This window comes from Carettochelys insculpta, chromosome 4 (assembly GCF_033958435.1).
Source record: "Carettochelys insculpta isolate YL-2023 chromosome 4, ASM3395843v1, whole genome shotgun sequence".
Lineage (NCBI taxonomy): Eukaryota > Metazoa > Chordata > Testudines > Carettochelyidae > Carettochelys > Carettochelys insculpta.
In genome coordinates, this window is record NC_134140.1 from 66269793 (window position 1) to 66286607 (window position 16815).

At 41.1% G+C, this 16815-nt stretch overlaps 1 protein-coding gene across 1 annotated transcript in view; it reads left to right on the top strand.

Annotated features, from left to right (window-relative positions):
* Positions 1-16815, top strand: part of GLRA3 (glycine receptor alpha 3) — a 130363-nt gene that overhangs the window by 104957 nt on the left and 8591 nt on the right. Inside the window, exons 7-8 of the mRNA XM_074991865.1 lie at positions 10072-10286; positions 14436-14582. Of these exons, the coding sequence (XP_074847966.1) occupies positions 10072-10286; positions 14436-14582 (362 nt within the window). The remainder of the gene's footprint in view (positions 1-10071; positions 10287-14435; positions 14583-16815) is intronic.

Consider the following 16815-nt stretch of genomic DNA (forward strand, 5'->3'; position numbering starts at 1 on the left):
ACAGTATACGCAAAACAAAAACCTGCTGACTAGATAGTAGAAAGATAAATTAAAGACTCAGATATCAACTGGTCACAGCTGTACACTGGACATCAGGGACTTTTATAGTGCCTTTAAATGTCAGGGTAGCGAAGCACTGGAATGAACTCCTTAGGGAGGTTATGGAATCTCTGTCATTCAGGATTTTTAAGAACAGTTTAGACAAACAACTGCCAGGGATGGTCTCCATCAGTGGTGTCCAATAGTAATTCAAGGATCATCACACTTGTGGCTGTGGTCCTTCCACATTTGTCACAGCCCCCCTTTCACTCTAACTCAATGCCCTCCTGCTCCCTCAGAGACAGGAACCCCCAGCCTCCCTACCCTAACCACTCTGAATGAGCCCTTCCCGAGACAGGCAACCCTCCCCCCTCCCCCTGGAGACAGGCACCTCCAGCCCACCCACCCCTAACTGAATATACCAGCAACTCACCAGAGCTGCCGCCATTGGATCCAAGGCCAGCAGGGCCACAGGAGTTGGGGTTGCAGGGGCCACAGAAGCTGCAATGGGCCATGGCTGCCAGGGTCACAGGGGCCAGACCAGAGCTGCAGAAGCTGTGCCGGGGCCATGCTGGGGCCACAGGAGCTGCTTTGGGGTCACACTGGGGATACAGGAGCTGCACCAGGCTAAAGCTGCCGGGGCTGTGCCGGGAAAAGATGTACAGGAGCCACACTGGGGCAAATGCTGCAGGAGGAACCACCGCCACCACCCTGCCTCCACACCCGTGTCCCACCAAGTGGTGGGGTGTGCGTGCAGAGCATGTGGAGGGAGAGCCACGTGTGTGGCTCTGGGAAGCAGCATTTCCCCACACCATGGTGTCCTGTTTGCCACACGTGGCAAGTGGCCATCTAGACGTTGCGGGTCTAGTTGGTGGTTGGTCCTGCCATGAGTGCAGGGGACTGGACTTAATGACCTTTCAAGGTTCTTTTCAGTCCTAGTATGCTATAATTCTATGGACCTCCATTGATCCATCTCCAGAATAAACCACTTGCCTGTTTCTTTACTAAGGATTTCTTTGTTAAAGGCAAACGCAATAGTAGCACCCTACCAAATTCACTGTCAGGCAAAATGCATCATGGACCTCCCATGAAATCTAGCCCTTTACCCTATACTATGCAGATTCCACCCAGTAGACCAGTGTTCTTCAAACGGGTGTTGATCCAAAAGAGAGTTGCAAGGAGATCACATGGTTATTTCAGCACGGTGACAGTATTTTATGTGGACTTGGCCTTTATCATGCCTTTAAAGGTGAGAAACTGGAGACAAGTTGTTGTAATGTTGGTTGAGTGCCCAGCTCTGAAGGCAACACCACCAGCAGCAGCAGTGCAGAAGTATGGGTTGCAATAGCATGCACATCACCCTTAAAAAGAAAAAATATAAGCAGTCAAGTAGCACTTTAAAGACTAGCAAAATAATTTATTAGCTGAGCTTTTGTGGGACAGACCCACTTCTTCAGACCACAGCCATACCGCAACAGACTCGATATTTCAGGCACAGAGAACCAAAAACAGTAAGCAAGGAGGACAAATCAGAAAAAAAATGATTAACGTGAGCAAATCAGAGAGTGGAGGGGTGCGGGGGGGGGGAGGTCAAGAATTAGATTAAGCCAAGTATGCAAACAAGCCCCTACAATGACTCAAAAAATTCCCATCCCGGTTCAAACCATGTGTTAATGTGCCGAATTTGAATATAAAAGACAGCTCGGCTGTTTCCCTTCGAATAGTGGTGCGAAATTTTTTTTCCCAGGAACACGCATACTTTTAAGTCATTAACAGAATGGTCTAGTCCATTAAAATGTTGACTAACTGGTTTGTGGATCTGGAGTGTTTTGATGTCTGTTTTGTGCCCATTAACCATTTGTCTAAGGGAGTTAGAAGTCTGTCTAATATACAAAGCATCTGCACATTGTTGGCACATGATGGCATATGTGATTTTAGTTGAGGAGCATGAGAAAGTGCCCGTGATTCTATGAATAACCTGGTTAGGTCCAGCGATGGTATTTCCCTTGCCCTTACCCCCCCTTACCACCGGACTATCCAGTTACATGGACTCCCTCCTCAAATCCTACGCCACCAGCACTCCCAGCTATCTTCGAGATACCACCGACTTCCTGAGGAAATTACAAAACATCGGAAAAGTTCCTGAGAACGCCATCCTTGCCACAATGGATGTAGAGGCTCTGTACACTAATATTCCACATAAAGACGGATTACAAGCAATCAGGAATACCATCCCTGATGTCAACATAGCCAATCTGGTGTCTGACCTCTGTAACTTAGTTCTCACCCACAATTATTTCCAATTTGGGGACAATTTATACCTCCAGATTAGTGGAACTGCTATGGGCACCTGCATGGACCCACAATATGTTAATATATTTATGGCTGACCTGGAACAACGGTTCCTCAGCTCTCATCCCCTATTACCCCTCCTCTACTTAAGATACATTGATGACATCTTTAGGATTTGGACCCATGGTACAGAGACTCTAGAAGAATTCCACAGAGACTTTAACAATCTACCCACAATCAACTTATGCCTCGATTACTCCACGCAAGAGATATATTTCCTGGACACTACAGTACTAATCAAGGATGGCCTGATCAGTACCACGCTGTACCAGGAACCCACGGATTGCTATACTTACCTACACCCTTCTAGCTTCCATCCTACACACATAACTAGATCCATTGTTTACAGTCAAGTTGTTGGATACAATCACATTTGCTCTGATCCAACTGACAGAGACCAAAAACAGAGACCAAAAGATCTTTACCAAATATTCATAAACCTGAATTACCCACCAGGAGAAGTAAAAAAAAACAAATCAACAGGGCCAGATGAATACCCAGAGACCAGCTACTCCAAGATCGGCCCAAAAAAGCCAAGAACAGAACACCACTGGTCATCACCAACAACCCCCAACTCAAACCACTGCAACGAATTATTAAAGACCTACAACCTATCCTTAATCAGGATGCCACAGTCCAGAAGGCCCTGGGTGACATGCCTGTTCTCTCCTACAGACAACCTCCCAACTTTATGAGGATCCTCACCAACAGTCACAGTCTATACCCCAGGAATACCGTCCTGGAACTTTTCCTTGCAAGAAAGCCCACTGCCAGCTTTGTCCACATATCTTCTCTGGAAATACCATCACTGGACCTAACCAGGTTATTGATAGAATCACGGGCACTTTCTCATGCTCCTCAACTAACAACATCACATATGCCATCATGTGCCCACAATGCCCAGATGCTTTGTATATTGGACAGACTTCTAACTCCCTTAGACAAAGGGTTAATGGGCACAAAACAGACATCAAAACACTCCAGATCCACAAACCAGTTAGTCAATATTTTAACGGAGTGGACCATTCTGTTTATGACTTAAGAGTATGCGTGTTACTAAAAAAAATTTTTGCACCACTATTCAAAGAGAAACATCCGAGCTGTCTTTTATATTCAAATTCGGCACATTAACACGTGGTTTGAACTGGGATGGGAATTTTCTGAGTCATTATAGGGGCTCGTTTGCACACTTGGCTTAATCTAATTCTTGACCTACCCCACCCCCGCCCCCCGCCACCCCTCCACTCTCTGATTTGCTCACCTTAATCTTTTTTTTCTGATTTGTCCTCCTTGCTTACTGTTTTTGGTTCTCTGTGCCTTAAATATCGAGTCTGTTCTGGTCTGGCTATGGTCTGAAGAAGTGGGTCTGTCCCACGAAAGCTCACCTAATAAATTATTTTGCTAGTCTTTGAAGTGCTACTTGACTGCTTTTTGTTTTGATAGTATATAGACTAGCACGGCTTCATCTCTGTTTCTATTCAACATTACCCTTAATTCTGTACTGCTGCTTTCAGAACTGGGTACCTGAAGAGTAGCAGCAGACAGCAGTGCAGAAATAAGGGTGGCAATACCATTCCATACTACCCTGACTTTTATAATGCTGCTGGTGCTGATAACTTTGCCTTCAGAGCTAGACTACAAGCCAGCAGCCACCGCTCTCCAGTTGCCCAGCTCTGAAGGCAGCGCCACAGCAAATGGCATGCAAAAGTAAAGATAGCTGTTGCCACACTCACACATACCACCATCACCCCCACCAAAATAATTCCTTTTTGGATCAGGACTCCTACAATTACAACACAATGAAATTTCAGTTTTAAATATATGATGTGAAATTTATCATTTTAAAAATCCCATGACAGTGAAATCACTAAAATGGATGATCAGTTTGGTAGGGCCTCCTCCAGCAGAGGAGATTTTCAAAGGCACAAAGACCAGGTAGATGGACAACTCCCACTGATCTTTATGCTTTTGAAACTCTCCCCATCTAGAAACTTATTTTCCCTCCATTCTCCCCTCATTCATGTTTGCATTTTCAAAGTGGCTGTTTGCTTGTTATGTTCATGTTGAAGCTGATGAGACAAATAGGGCGAGCTGAAAATTTTCCATTGAAAGATTGTTTTGATTAAGTCTTGATTTTCAGCTAAAGAACATTTTCCATAATGTCTGCTTTGCATAGAAAACTTATTTTTATCCAAAAATTAACAATCAAAACCGAAAATATTTTGATTCTGAAATGTTGCTGCATTTCCTCATGGGAGTCATAACTTACATACTTTATGGTTCCATTTATCTTACATAGGACAAGCTTCCCAGCTGGGCTTCATCTTCCATGATGCATTGCAGTCATACAACTGTCACTTTCTCTTGCCAGTTGGGAAGATTATCATTCATCATGGAAGATGTAGTCCAACCAGGGAGGGCTTTTCCATGAAAGAGAATGGGAACATGAAGTAACTATACTGCAATTTCCTGAGGCAGCATTTCAGGATAGAAACATTTTGATTTTCAGTTTAAATATTTCTGGTTTTCACTAAAAATAGGCTTCCACATTTTGCAAAAACTTTTCAGAAGGAAAAAAAGATTTTCCAAACAGCTTTAACTCAGACAAATCTGAAATGCACTTTTTGATTACTACACTAGTCAGTTTCTCTGAAGGAATTTGGAATCACTTACAGTTCAGCTCTAGATTTAAGTTGCACAGTTTAGAAAACTTTCTGCTGACTTCAGTGGACTTAGTGAAAGCAGAGGTAAATCATTTAATAAATGTTGGCTCTGTACAATCATGTATTGACTCTAGTATTGATTTTTTTTTTGTACAAAGTCGAAGACTTACACAGTTTCGATTATTAGCATTAGTAGAAATGGGAGCAGAACTGGGTCCCTCAGGCTGTGTCTACACTAGGCCCCTTCTTCGAAAGAGGCATGGTAATCAGCTCAAGCTGAGAATACTAATGAAGTGTTGCAATGAATATGCAGCACCTCATTAGGCTAAATTCTTCCCATGGCAACTTTGAAGTTGTAAACTTCGAAGTGCTGGCATGCCATGTAGCCATGGGTGCTTCTAAGTACCTGTGCAACTCCCAAAAATATTCATTGCAGCACTTCATTAGTATTCTCCACTCAGGCTGATTACCATGCCCCCTTCAAAGAAGGCGTTTAGTGTAGACACAGCCTCAGCATGTAGGCATAAAAACCTACAAAAACAGATTGGCAGGTGTGAATCCTGAATCTGCTGAATACACTGATCCAATAAAACAGTATTAAAATGTGACTAGTCATAGAACATCCAAGAATTCCAATCTCTTTTGCTTCAGGTTTCATTGTGAACTAAGTTGAGTGGGTAAAGACTGAAGCATCATCATTTGAAACTTTTTCTCTTAGATGGTAGACCAGCCAAAGCTAAGTGTTGCAAAGCTGAACTATTTGGCTATTTGACATGTTGAAAAGTCTGGTTTTATAAGCATTGTAATACCTCTCTCAACACATCTAACAACAAGAACAGTGCAAAAGAGTATCCTGTCAAATGCCACATTTACAATCTCAAATGGTATAGAACAATCAACTCTGCCGCTCCTTCACCAGTGATACCAACTTTGATTACCCATTTGTCAAATTTTCCTACAAGCATATTTGTGCTTTCTCCCTTGGTTCTCTCGTGCATGGAAGACATTCCTATAAAAGCTTTCAGAGCCACTATATTAACTGCTTTCAAGTCTCTCCTTAAACTTACATATGCCATGATGCCTTCAAAACACCTGATGACAGTTAGGAAGCCATTGTCTTGTAGGCTTATTACACTGATCAGAATCATCTCACCATTCCCTGTGCTCCATTTGTTGAAATCACCTGTTGTCTTATCTTATATTAAGCTTGCAAGCTCATTGGAAGAGGAAGCATCCTTTTTTATATGTACGTATGGATGTATGTCTAGTGTGACAGAAAAATGGTGCTGGGGACAAGCCACTTTGTATAACAGAGGAATTGGGATTTGTACAGCTGATTAAGTTACTATACCCTAGCTGTCAGTTCCTCTCCCACAAAGAAATATTTTGTCCAAAACGTGATCCCTGCTGTGTAGTGAAAAGTCCACATTCAGTTACAATGCTGAAATCTACAAGTTATTCTTCATTAATGGTGCATATATTCACAACAGAGCAACAAACCCCAGCCTTTCTTTAAGGTAACAGGTATTTAAAAAACAAACAAATTTTCCACACAGAGGGGTAGCCATGTTAGTCTGTATCTTCACAAAAAACAAGCGGTCCTATAGCACCTTAAATTTATTTATTAGCAATGAGCTTTCATTGTTAAGACCCACTTCTTCAGATTCTCAGACTGGAGTGGATAATAAGAATCCACAATTTATATAGTGGGGGTAGGAAGAAGGAAGGAGGTAAAAAAAAAAAGTAAAAGAAAAAGAAAAAGGGGGTTACCTGGCATTAATAGGACCAATGGAAGAAGTAAGTTAAGTGGGACAGGTGCCATTCCTGCAAATATCAAAGGTGAGGAAATTGCCCTTATAATGTCTAAGATAATTAACAGATCTCTGTCAAACCCCAAGTTAAATGGGTCACACTTGCAAATGAATTCCAATTTAGATATTTCCCTCTGTAATCTTGTGGTTAAACATTTTTTTTGTTGAAGAATGGCTAGTTTAAAATTCTTTACTGAATGACCAAGGAGGTTAATGTATTCCCCATAGGTATATGTGAATTCCAATTCCTGATGGCAGATTTATGTCCATTTATCCTTTGACGTAGAGACTGTCCAGTCTGTCCAATGAACATGGCAGCGGGATATTGCTGGCACTTGATGGCATATATCCCATTAGTGGATGTGCAGACGTACGAGTCCCTGATGTTGTGGCTTATGTGATTAGGTCCAGTGATGATATCTCTAGTATAGATATGTGGACAGAGCTGGCTAAAGGATTTGTTACAGGAATAGCTTCCTGGGTTAGTGTTTCTGTGGTATGGTGTGTGATTGCTGGTGAGAATTTTCTCAAGGTTGGATGGCTGTCTGTAGGAGAGAACAGGCCTGTCATCCAAAGCCTGTGTGACTGAGGGATCATGTTCCAGTACAGGTTGTAGATTGTCAATGATGCACTGGAGGGGTTTAAGCTGAGGGCTATAGATATATTTGTTGCATATAAAAATGCTAACTTCAAGCTTGCAAGGTTGGGGTGTTTTGTGATTTGTTTTAATGAGTGACATACCTAGGTCTAGAATGGAAGAGGAGATGGAAGAAAGTTGTGAGGAAGAAGGAAAATGAGGTTGTATGGCATATAAAACCTGCTAGCCAAAGAAGATAACATTAAGGAAGAGCATGGGATTGCTGATGGGAGGAAGCTAGGGGTACTGAGGGGTGCTGCATTACCAGAGCAAATGTCATAAGCATTGCACTGCAGAACCTTCCTAACAAGGAAGCAAAAAGTTAGAGCCAGTGCCAGTGGTGCACGGAAACAAAAGTTCTTACTGGTAGAGGAGTGGAAGGGCACACGAGCTTCCCATGAGACTCCCAACATAACTCCATCCCCCTCTCCCAAAGCTCAGGACCTCATGATTTTCCCCCTCATCCCACGTTACCTGAGCAGGAGGGAAGAAAGAGGCAATATAGCAGCTCTTTCTTTCAGTTCCATGCAGAACTCCCAGCCCCAGCCCTAGCATCTCCACAGAGCTCTGTCTCTGCGTACAGGGGCTTGGTGGGGAGGCTGGCAGTTCTGCTCCTGTTCTTGCTGGGAGGGGCAGCAGGAACACAGCAGAATACATGCAGGTCCTCCATCTGCCAGAGAAGTCCCAGCCTGCCCCCTCACCCCACCACCCAGTACTATACACAGAGATATAGCAACCAGTGGAAGGGTTGGGGATGGCCAGCAGGGAGTCTTTCCAGTATGCTGTACAGGCTAAAAATAACTTGCCAATGTGGCACACCAGCTAAAAATAACTTTCCGGTCTGGTGTACTGTATCATAAAAGCCCACTTGCTGCTCTGGTCAGTACAGACATTCAGGTAGGCGAGTGGAAAGGTAAAACTGCCAAGTGAGATGGCTTTACTTGCAGTGTTTTGAAATGATCAGCGGGAGAGATATGGGGTGAAATCTCAATTGCACTGAAGTCACTGCCAAGTTTCCCATTTACTTCAGTAGGCCAGGATTTCACTGGTGGATCAGAGAGGCCAGAGATTGAAAAGGTTGAAGCAAGGTACAGCCTGTTTTGTTATAGGCTTGGACTAGAGAAATCAGCAGTGCTAGAGAATTATCTTCAGGAGTTCCAGACAATATGAGTGAAGTGAATGCTTGAGACTGGAAGCTATAAAACAGCTTAAGGTTGTGTTCTCTAGTTTTAAAATAGGATTTTTGCCTTGGCTGGTACTGTTATTACCACCATCTTATTTAAATGTGGACACTTCTATAGTTCCACAGAAATAAGGATTACCTCTCCATGACATTTACTAGGAAATCTATGGACAAGACTAATAGCTTTTTAACAAAGCTATAGTAAGAAAAAGCAAATGTCAAATTACATGTCATTTAATTTGTCCAGAGTGGAGTATATAATAAATTTTAACTCAGCTTCAATTGGAAATTAATTTCTATAATTCCAAATAATGTTTTAATGTCAAAGATAATACATGATGATACATGAATGTAATATAAGCATGGGATTTGACAAAGGTGTAACATTGATTAGTAAAAGTGAGTTACAAAATATAACTGGTATAACTTATTGGAAATGAACATCTTCTGGAATAACTGCTAACCTTTTAAATAAAGGCAAATAAGCACAGAGATCCACAGTGAAATGTATTTATTGGCAGAGGAAATATCAACAACATTGCCTTCCAGTGCCAATATTTTATAGAAACAAAAGGGAATTACATAAAGAGAACCACCAGTGTTAGAAGCCATGATAAATTCTGGCTCAGAATGGTTAGAAACAATTTGCTGTATTACTGCTTTTGTCTTTTGTAGCAACAATTCAATTGTATTTCCATAGGGGAATGCATTTTCTGCTCATTTTTAATTAAGTCACTAGGAACTGTTGGATACTCAGAACTTTGGAAAAAAAAAATCAAGCCACTTATTTGGGTTCCCAAGGAAACCTTATTAGAGGCTACAAGTTTGAAAATCATGGTCATTAAGTTTCCAAGTTGGAGAATTTTAGAAGAGGAGGTTGAGGCACACATTTATCGGCAACTCTTATTAACCTGAAGCCGCTGTGCACAGGGGATGGCCATCTGGAGGCAAAAAACACACTAGAATATCCTTTTCATTAACATTTAAGAAATAAACTTAAAACTAAGCTATAGCATGGCAGATTTGATGAAACAGGAGAACACATTTTCCCTCTGGAGATAGCAATATCTCTAAACAGCAACTCAGGTGGCAGAGACTGGAGAATGACCTATTGTTCATTATCACCAGTTTTTATATATATAGAGAGAGAGCAGCTTACTGAATTTTAAAGCAGAGAAACTTCAGGAGAGGAGATTGTTTCTTTTCTCTTGAACAGCTGTTCCTATGACAATGGAGAAATTTATGTATTCGGAAAGATAAATCAAAACAATTGTAACTCCGGCAGAAGAAAAGTCGAGTTGAATTAGCCATATAAATGTTTTATTAAGAATGTGTGTTAGTGACAAAAATAGCCTTCCTATTTTCATGAAACTTCTTTTAAACTAGGAAAGTTTACATGCATTGAAGTCCGATTCCACCTTGAAAGGCAAATGGGTTACTATCTCATTCAAATGTACATACCCAGTCTCCTGATTGTCATTCTCTCCTGGGTGTCGTTTTGGATCAATATGGATGCAGCACCTGCCAGAGTGGCTTTAGGTATAACAACTGTTCTGACCATGACGACACAAAGTTCAGGTTCACGAGCATCACTTCCAAAGGTAGGCAAAACCCTGCTTTGCTTGTACTATACTAATATCAGTGTCTGTATAAATGATGATGCTATATAGCTGTCAAAGACCTTCAATACCCTTTACAACACTCTGCTTCTTAACAGATTGATCTGTTGGTTCAGAGTCTCAGCTGGCTTAACTTTACTGATTTCAATGGTACAGGTTTTAAACCACAAGGAGAAGCGAAGAACGCTGTTTCTTTGTGTGTTACCCAGATTTATTTTTCTTGTGCTGAGTTTGTGATAAGTTTGTCCCTTTCCTGGTCTTAATGTAAGCCAAGGTATTTAGAAAATATTGAGAAGATTGCCGATTTCCACCCTGCTGTGAGTAAAAGGGCAGCATGTGGCTGTACTCTCCCATGAAGAAACCAAAGGAAAATAAAATATGACTTCCAGAGTAACAATGTCCAGCTTTCCACTCTGGTTCTGAGGGCCCAGTGAGTTATTTCTCTTTTTTCATGGAAGAGCTTAATGTGTGTACCTGGTCAGCGATTCTCATGGATTCAGGGCTCATCCTCAGCATCTTGTTACAGTGATGAGCATTGGACACATCTCATCATCACAGCCACAATCTGAGTAAATGTGACACTAGGACAAATTATTTGACAGTGGTGTATTTACCATCAGCATGGATGAAATCCCCAAATATAAACAGATTTATGTTGTCTATTTTTAAATCTCCTAAGTGTTATTGCTTTAAAAAGTTTTCTTGTACAGGAAAGGCTAAATCATCGTCAACTCCCATTGAAGTCAATGGAAATCAAGTAATTTGCTGGGACCACACTTGCTTTTGTGTAAACATTATTATAGGCTACATCTACATAGCATTCCTCTTTCAAAGAGGCATGCAAATGAGGAAAATTGAAAAAGCAAATGAGGTGCAGATTTACATATCTGGCACCTTGTTTGCATATTCTTTCAAAAGAAAAACCATGTAAATGTGGCTCTTTTGAAAGTAATCCCCGTCTTCGAAAAAAGCCTTCTTCCATTTTTTTTTTTAGATGAAGGGTTCTCTCGAAGACGAGGATTACTTTCAAAAGAGCTGCATCTACACTGCTTTTCTTCTTTCAAAAGAAGCTCTTTCAAAAGCATATGGAAACGAGGTGCCAGATATGTAAATCTGCACCTCATTTGTATTGTTCATTTCCCTCATTTGCATGCCTCTTTTGAAAGATGAATGTTAGTGTAGACATAGCCATACTGATTGTGGGGAACCAGTTTTTTTTTTCCTTCTGATCAAAATAAATATGCACCTGATTGCAGAAAGAGCTTAGTATCCCACGGCATATGATCCTGCTGTATTAATTTTCATGGAATAATATGGACCCAAAGAGCCAAAGAGAGAACACAGCCATATACTATCCAATATTAAACCAATTTTCACCGAAGGTTTGTGATTTGACACACACAGACCGGAGAACTGCCAAGTACCATGGTAAACACTGGTTCACCTTTAAGTAGATTATTAAAAAAAATACAAAAGAAAGAAAAGCAGTGCAAGTATTTAAAATGTAAAGTATATAAGAAAAGTTTGTTCCCTTTCACCATAGGGAATCTATAAAGGAAAATAAACCATGTCCGACTATCCTTAGATTATATGTTTTGAGGTCAAAAGCTTGTTTATTTCATCACCAGACTATGTAACAAAAATATTATTTCACCTGCCTCATCTCGCTTATCTTCTGGGACCAACAAGGCTACAACTAAACTGCATACAGACTTTCTAGATGGCATTAAAGGTGGCTATGAATGTTCTTTTGGAGAACAAATGTGAAAAGTGTAGAGGGGCTGGAGCTGTTGCTGTTAAAGTCCAGTCCCGTCTCCCACAAGACAAAACAAGACAAACACACAACAGTGGAGAGAAAAACAAATAGTAATGATTGAAAATGCATGTTCTGCCTGTGGTGTTGACTCTCGCTTGACTCAAATAAACTTGTACTAGTTTCAGGCTGTTTTGGCTGTTGTTTTTAACTGTTTCTTTCGCCACTGACTCAAAACTATATTGTAATATTTGCAGTCTCAGTAAGCCAAGACATACTCTTATTAAATAGAAGGCAAAGAAAAGATAGGAAAGTGAAAAAATGTGATGGGGGAAAAAAAGAGGACGTAAGTTTTAGGGGCCAAGAAGTTTCACATCCCAAATGGTGTTTGGGTTAACCAGAGCTAGTAGAGATAGTAATGTCATCTGGATTCCTGTCTCTGGCTGGGTCTGGTGAGGACATTACAATCAGCACAATGAATGACCAATTCTATTACAGCGGATACCAGTATCCCAGTAAATGGAAGGGGGCAGCAGTCATCCTGGTGAGGCTCACTTTCCTATTCTATCTCACTGTCAGCCAGAATTCACCTTCAATTTTCCCTACAAATCTTGAGCAGAATAGCCCATCCTCATTGTTTAATCAACTAGTAGGTCTAATTTCCAACATACCAATTTTGGGTTTATTAGTTTCCAGACTCCTATTTCTCTTGTTTACATGATCTTGACACTGCCCTGGGATTATACTAATATACTTTTTTTTTGGGACTTCAGTCTTTTTCCCCATTTTGCACCTTGTTTCATCAATATTTATTGATTAGTTATTCCACCACTTCATAAACTCTTACTTTTCCATAGTTATACAAAATCAGGTAAGCCGAAGGTTACTACCTTTGTAATGCAAACGAACTAGTTCTCACCCTCCAAAAAAGGCAAGCCCAATCCACCCAACCCCAGTCCTCAACAACAAGACAACAATACACCCTCTCCATCCCACAGCCACTTATAGTATCTAGTCATACCACACATATACGTAAGACTGAGAACATCATTTTCTTACTTAAACTGCAGAAGTGGAAATACTGCAGCATCTATAACTGGACACAAACCGCAGATATCCCTATGTATTGCAATAATGTAAATCTTTAGACACATTACAATCAGACTATTTTTTTCTGGCAACTGGCAAGTCCGTTTTAAAACATGGCCAACATGGTCAAACAGCAGAGAGGTGGTAAACCTAGATATGCCAACTAGGCCCCAATTATTACAACAGCCCTGTAACAGATTCTAAAGAGGGGGAAAGCAAGTAATGGCTGCCAACAATTGGGGAAACAATTACACTATACACACACAAAAACAAGAGAAATTATTATTACATATCAGAAAACTGCATATGTTTTAATCATATATTTGGGGTCTGATTTTGCTTCTGGTTACACATCAGAACCCTTATTGGTTTCAGTTAGAGCAGGAGCAGGCCCCAGATTATAGGGCCAGTGCATGTCCTATGACTGTGCTCCTCAGGAAAGAAGTAGTACATTAGGGAACAGGGCCAATGTGCACTTCACCAGTGCTAGTAGGAGTTACTGTAGCTGATGTATGTATACCATTGGCACAGGATCCCCAATGGACCTTATGTCAGAGCTCTGCCTTATTGAAAGCTCTTCCTTCTCCTACACAATCCCTAAACTCCAGTAGCTTTATGCCAGTGGGAAGCTCCCCCTTGCCAAAGAAGTATCTTGCTGGTCAATTTTAGGCATGTACCAGTCCCTTCTTGCTGCTTGCACCAATCTGAGCCGAAAATGGACTATATGCATCCACAAAATTAACACTTTTCTGCATCTTTCTGCTTTTCCCTTTATATGATCAGGGCTTTGGTTAAATTTAATATCTAGCAGATCCTGAAAAAACATTTATGATGAAGTACTAAACATTTGTGCTCATAAATAGGCAAGAAATATTTTTTCCCAAAATTAGATTGTAAGGAATAAAGAATGAATTTTTTTTGTCTTCAATTATGTAAGCAGCTTTCATGCTCCTGCTTCTTTGCTAAAAATAGCACTGTGGTCTGGGGACACCAAGTTATTTCCTCCCGGCGTTATGAGATACTGAAATTTACATCTGTGTTTCTATTATTTTTAAAAACAAGCAGAAGTCCTGTGGCACTTTATAGACTAACAGATATTTTGGAGCATAAGCTTTCGCGGGCAAAGACCTGCTTTGTCAGATGCATCTGACAAAGCGGGTCTTTGCCCACGAAAGCTTATGCTCCAAAATATCTGTCAGTCTACAAGGTGCCACAGGACTTCTGCTTGTTTTTGAAGATACAGACCTACTCGGCCACCCCTCTAATATTTTCAGTCTCTTTCCCCATAGGTGTCATATGTCAAAGCTATTGACATTTGGATGGCAGTATGCCTGCTCTTTGTATTTTCTGCACTTCTGGAGTATGCGGCGGTCAATTTTGTGTCAAGGCAGCATAAAGAGCTTCTGAGATTCCGCCGGAAGAGGAAGAGGAACAAGGTAAAACAAAAAACCTAACACCACCAGCATCTTTGAGAGATGGATTTGGACAAAGAAAAGGGCTTTGGTTGGTATGGATAGCACTACTTGAAGTGGTACTACAAATAAAATGGTAAGAGTGAAATTCACCCTGGGAAGTGGATCACTACAAAAGGAGTGTACTACAAAAAAATCCTACTTAAACTCTCAAAAGAGGGATTGAGGGTGATTTAAATTGTGGGAGAGCCAGGCATGGACCCCACTGTCCAGGAATGAATTTCACCCTGTGATTGTGGATGTTGCTGGCACAAACAAAATTGCACAGAGATTTATTAAATAGAGTCTCTTAATTTGGCTTTAAGGACTTCGCTAAAGCCCTAATGATGTGTCTGATCTGAGCGCAGATAAAAGTTTGATAAAAGTTCACTTTTTCTGAATTCTCCTAGTGGTAGAAAGTACATTTTGAGAAATGCAGGTACGTTTCTTTTCCTTTATCACTGTATTTGAGCACCAGATTGTTCTATCTGCTCGGACATGGTGGTCACATCCTCAGCTGGTATGATCTGTCATACAACTATCAACTGAATTCACCAGAACTGTGATCTGCTTAGGATTTGTGCCTTCAGATAACCTATTGGTACTACTTGTGAAGTATTTTACTATGCATCATGTGTAAAGATGGGCCCAAAACGCTATCCATCATGATTAAAATCTAGGCCCAAAACACAATACCTGGAAGTCCTTTCTTAACAAAGAAAATGGAAGCTCTACATGCGTAAATATCTTGTAATTTGGACCAAAGCACTCAATTACATGAGTTGGATTTCCACTACTCATTGCTAATTTCTTTATGGGGAAAATAGTGGAGACATTACCCTTTTCCCCAGCCATTCATCAACTACTTAATGCATCTGCTATTGAGGACAGTAAGTGTCTTTCATTGGCTTTTACAGGAGCTGGATGAGGCCATTATGTACAATATTGCTAGGTGTCAGATTTCAAAACTGCATTAAAGGAGAGAATTAGCTCAAGAGTGTACCCTTTCAGGAGATTTGGGCTCACCTTATTATTTAGGCTACAAGCAAAAGTGATTTAGCAGTTTATTCCCCTTATATTGCAATCATATGATAAATCTGCTACACAATACACTGCACCTGGAGATTCCTGTGTACAAGAAATAGGCCTACAACGGAAAGTTTTGTTGGAAAGGACTGGTATTTACATTAAAAAAGCTTGCAATAGCTTGTTCCACGCCAGAGCATTTTGTCTCGCATTTTCAGAAATGTGACCCACAGAAGGTTCTGTTCCTATATTTTAAGTAACTCTTTTCCAGGGACAGCTATAGCATGGTCCCATGGGTCCAACTCTATCTCCATAAATCATGAAACAAAGGCAGCCAAATCTGAGTGATACTGCTAACCCATGCACCAGGTCAGACACCCTTCACTTAAATTTGGCCTGGTCAAAATCTGTCAGGATGGAGGGGAAGCCAGGCCAAGTATGAGTGGCACTGCAACCCTTTGTCCCATGTCACAATGCCTGGAGGGAGAGCTGCATTCAGCTCCCTAAGACAGTGGACACCACTTTGGGGCTGATGCAGGGTGGAAAAAGGCTCATTTTCCAATGCCTTCCCACCACGCTGGGACAGGATTTGAGCTTCAGTTACTAGGTTAGAAAAAGTGTTGTTGTGCAGTGGCTGGTTCTGCCCACCACCCCACCAGACAACTCACACATGTTTAGGAAGATGCCTCCATAGAATTTGGAAGCTACTTTTGCCTTTGCTATTGGGCTTGTTCCTGTACTCATTGAGGCTCAGGGCTTTTGAGATTTCACCCTGAAACAATATGAGGAATAAAGGGAGGTGGCATGTGGTAGCACACAGTGCACTTTTCCCCATCCAGACGGGAGGAAGTGTGGGGTTTTTTTTCAGGTTTTCTTTTTTTTTAAATATGGCAGCTCTCTGAAAGAAACTTAAAGGTTGAAATGTTAGTAGAGGGCCTGGTAGAGATGGAGTCTTGGAAAGAGAGCAGTTGAGGCAAAAAATTAATACATCCTGGAGTATTAATTGTTAAACTGCATGGCCGTGTCTACACTATAAAAATAACTTCGAAGTTGCTTACTTCAAAGTACAACCTCGAAGTAACAGACTTTGAAGTTGAGCATCTACACACCCCCTACTTCAGCGTTTAACTTCGAAGTAGGCCACTACGCCGCTCCCAGGTATGGAGTAAGAACTTTGAAGTTGATCTGCCTT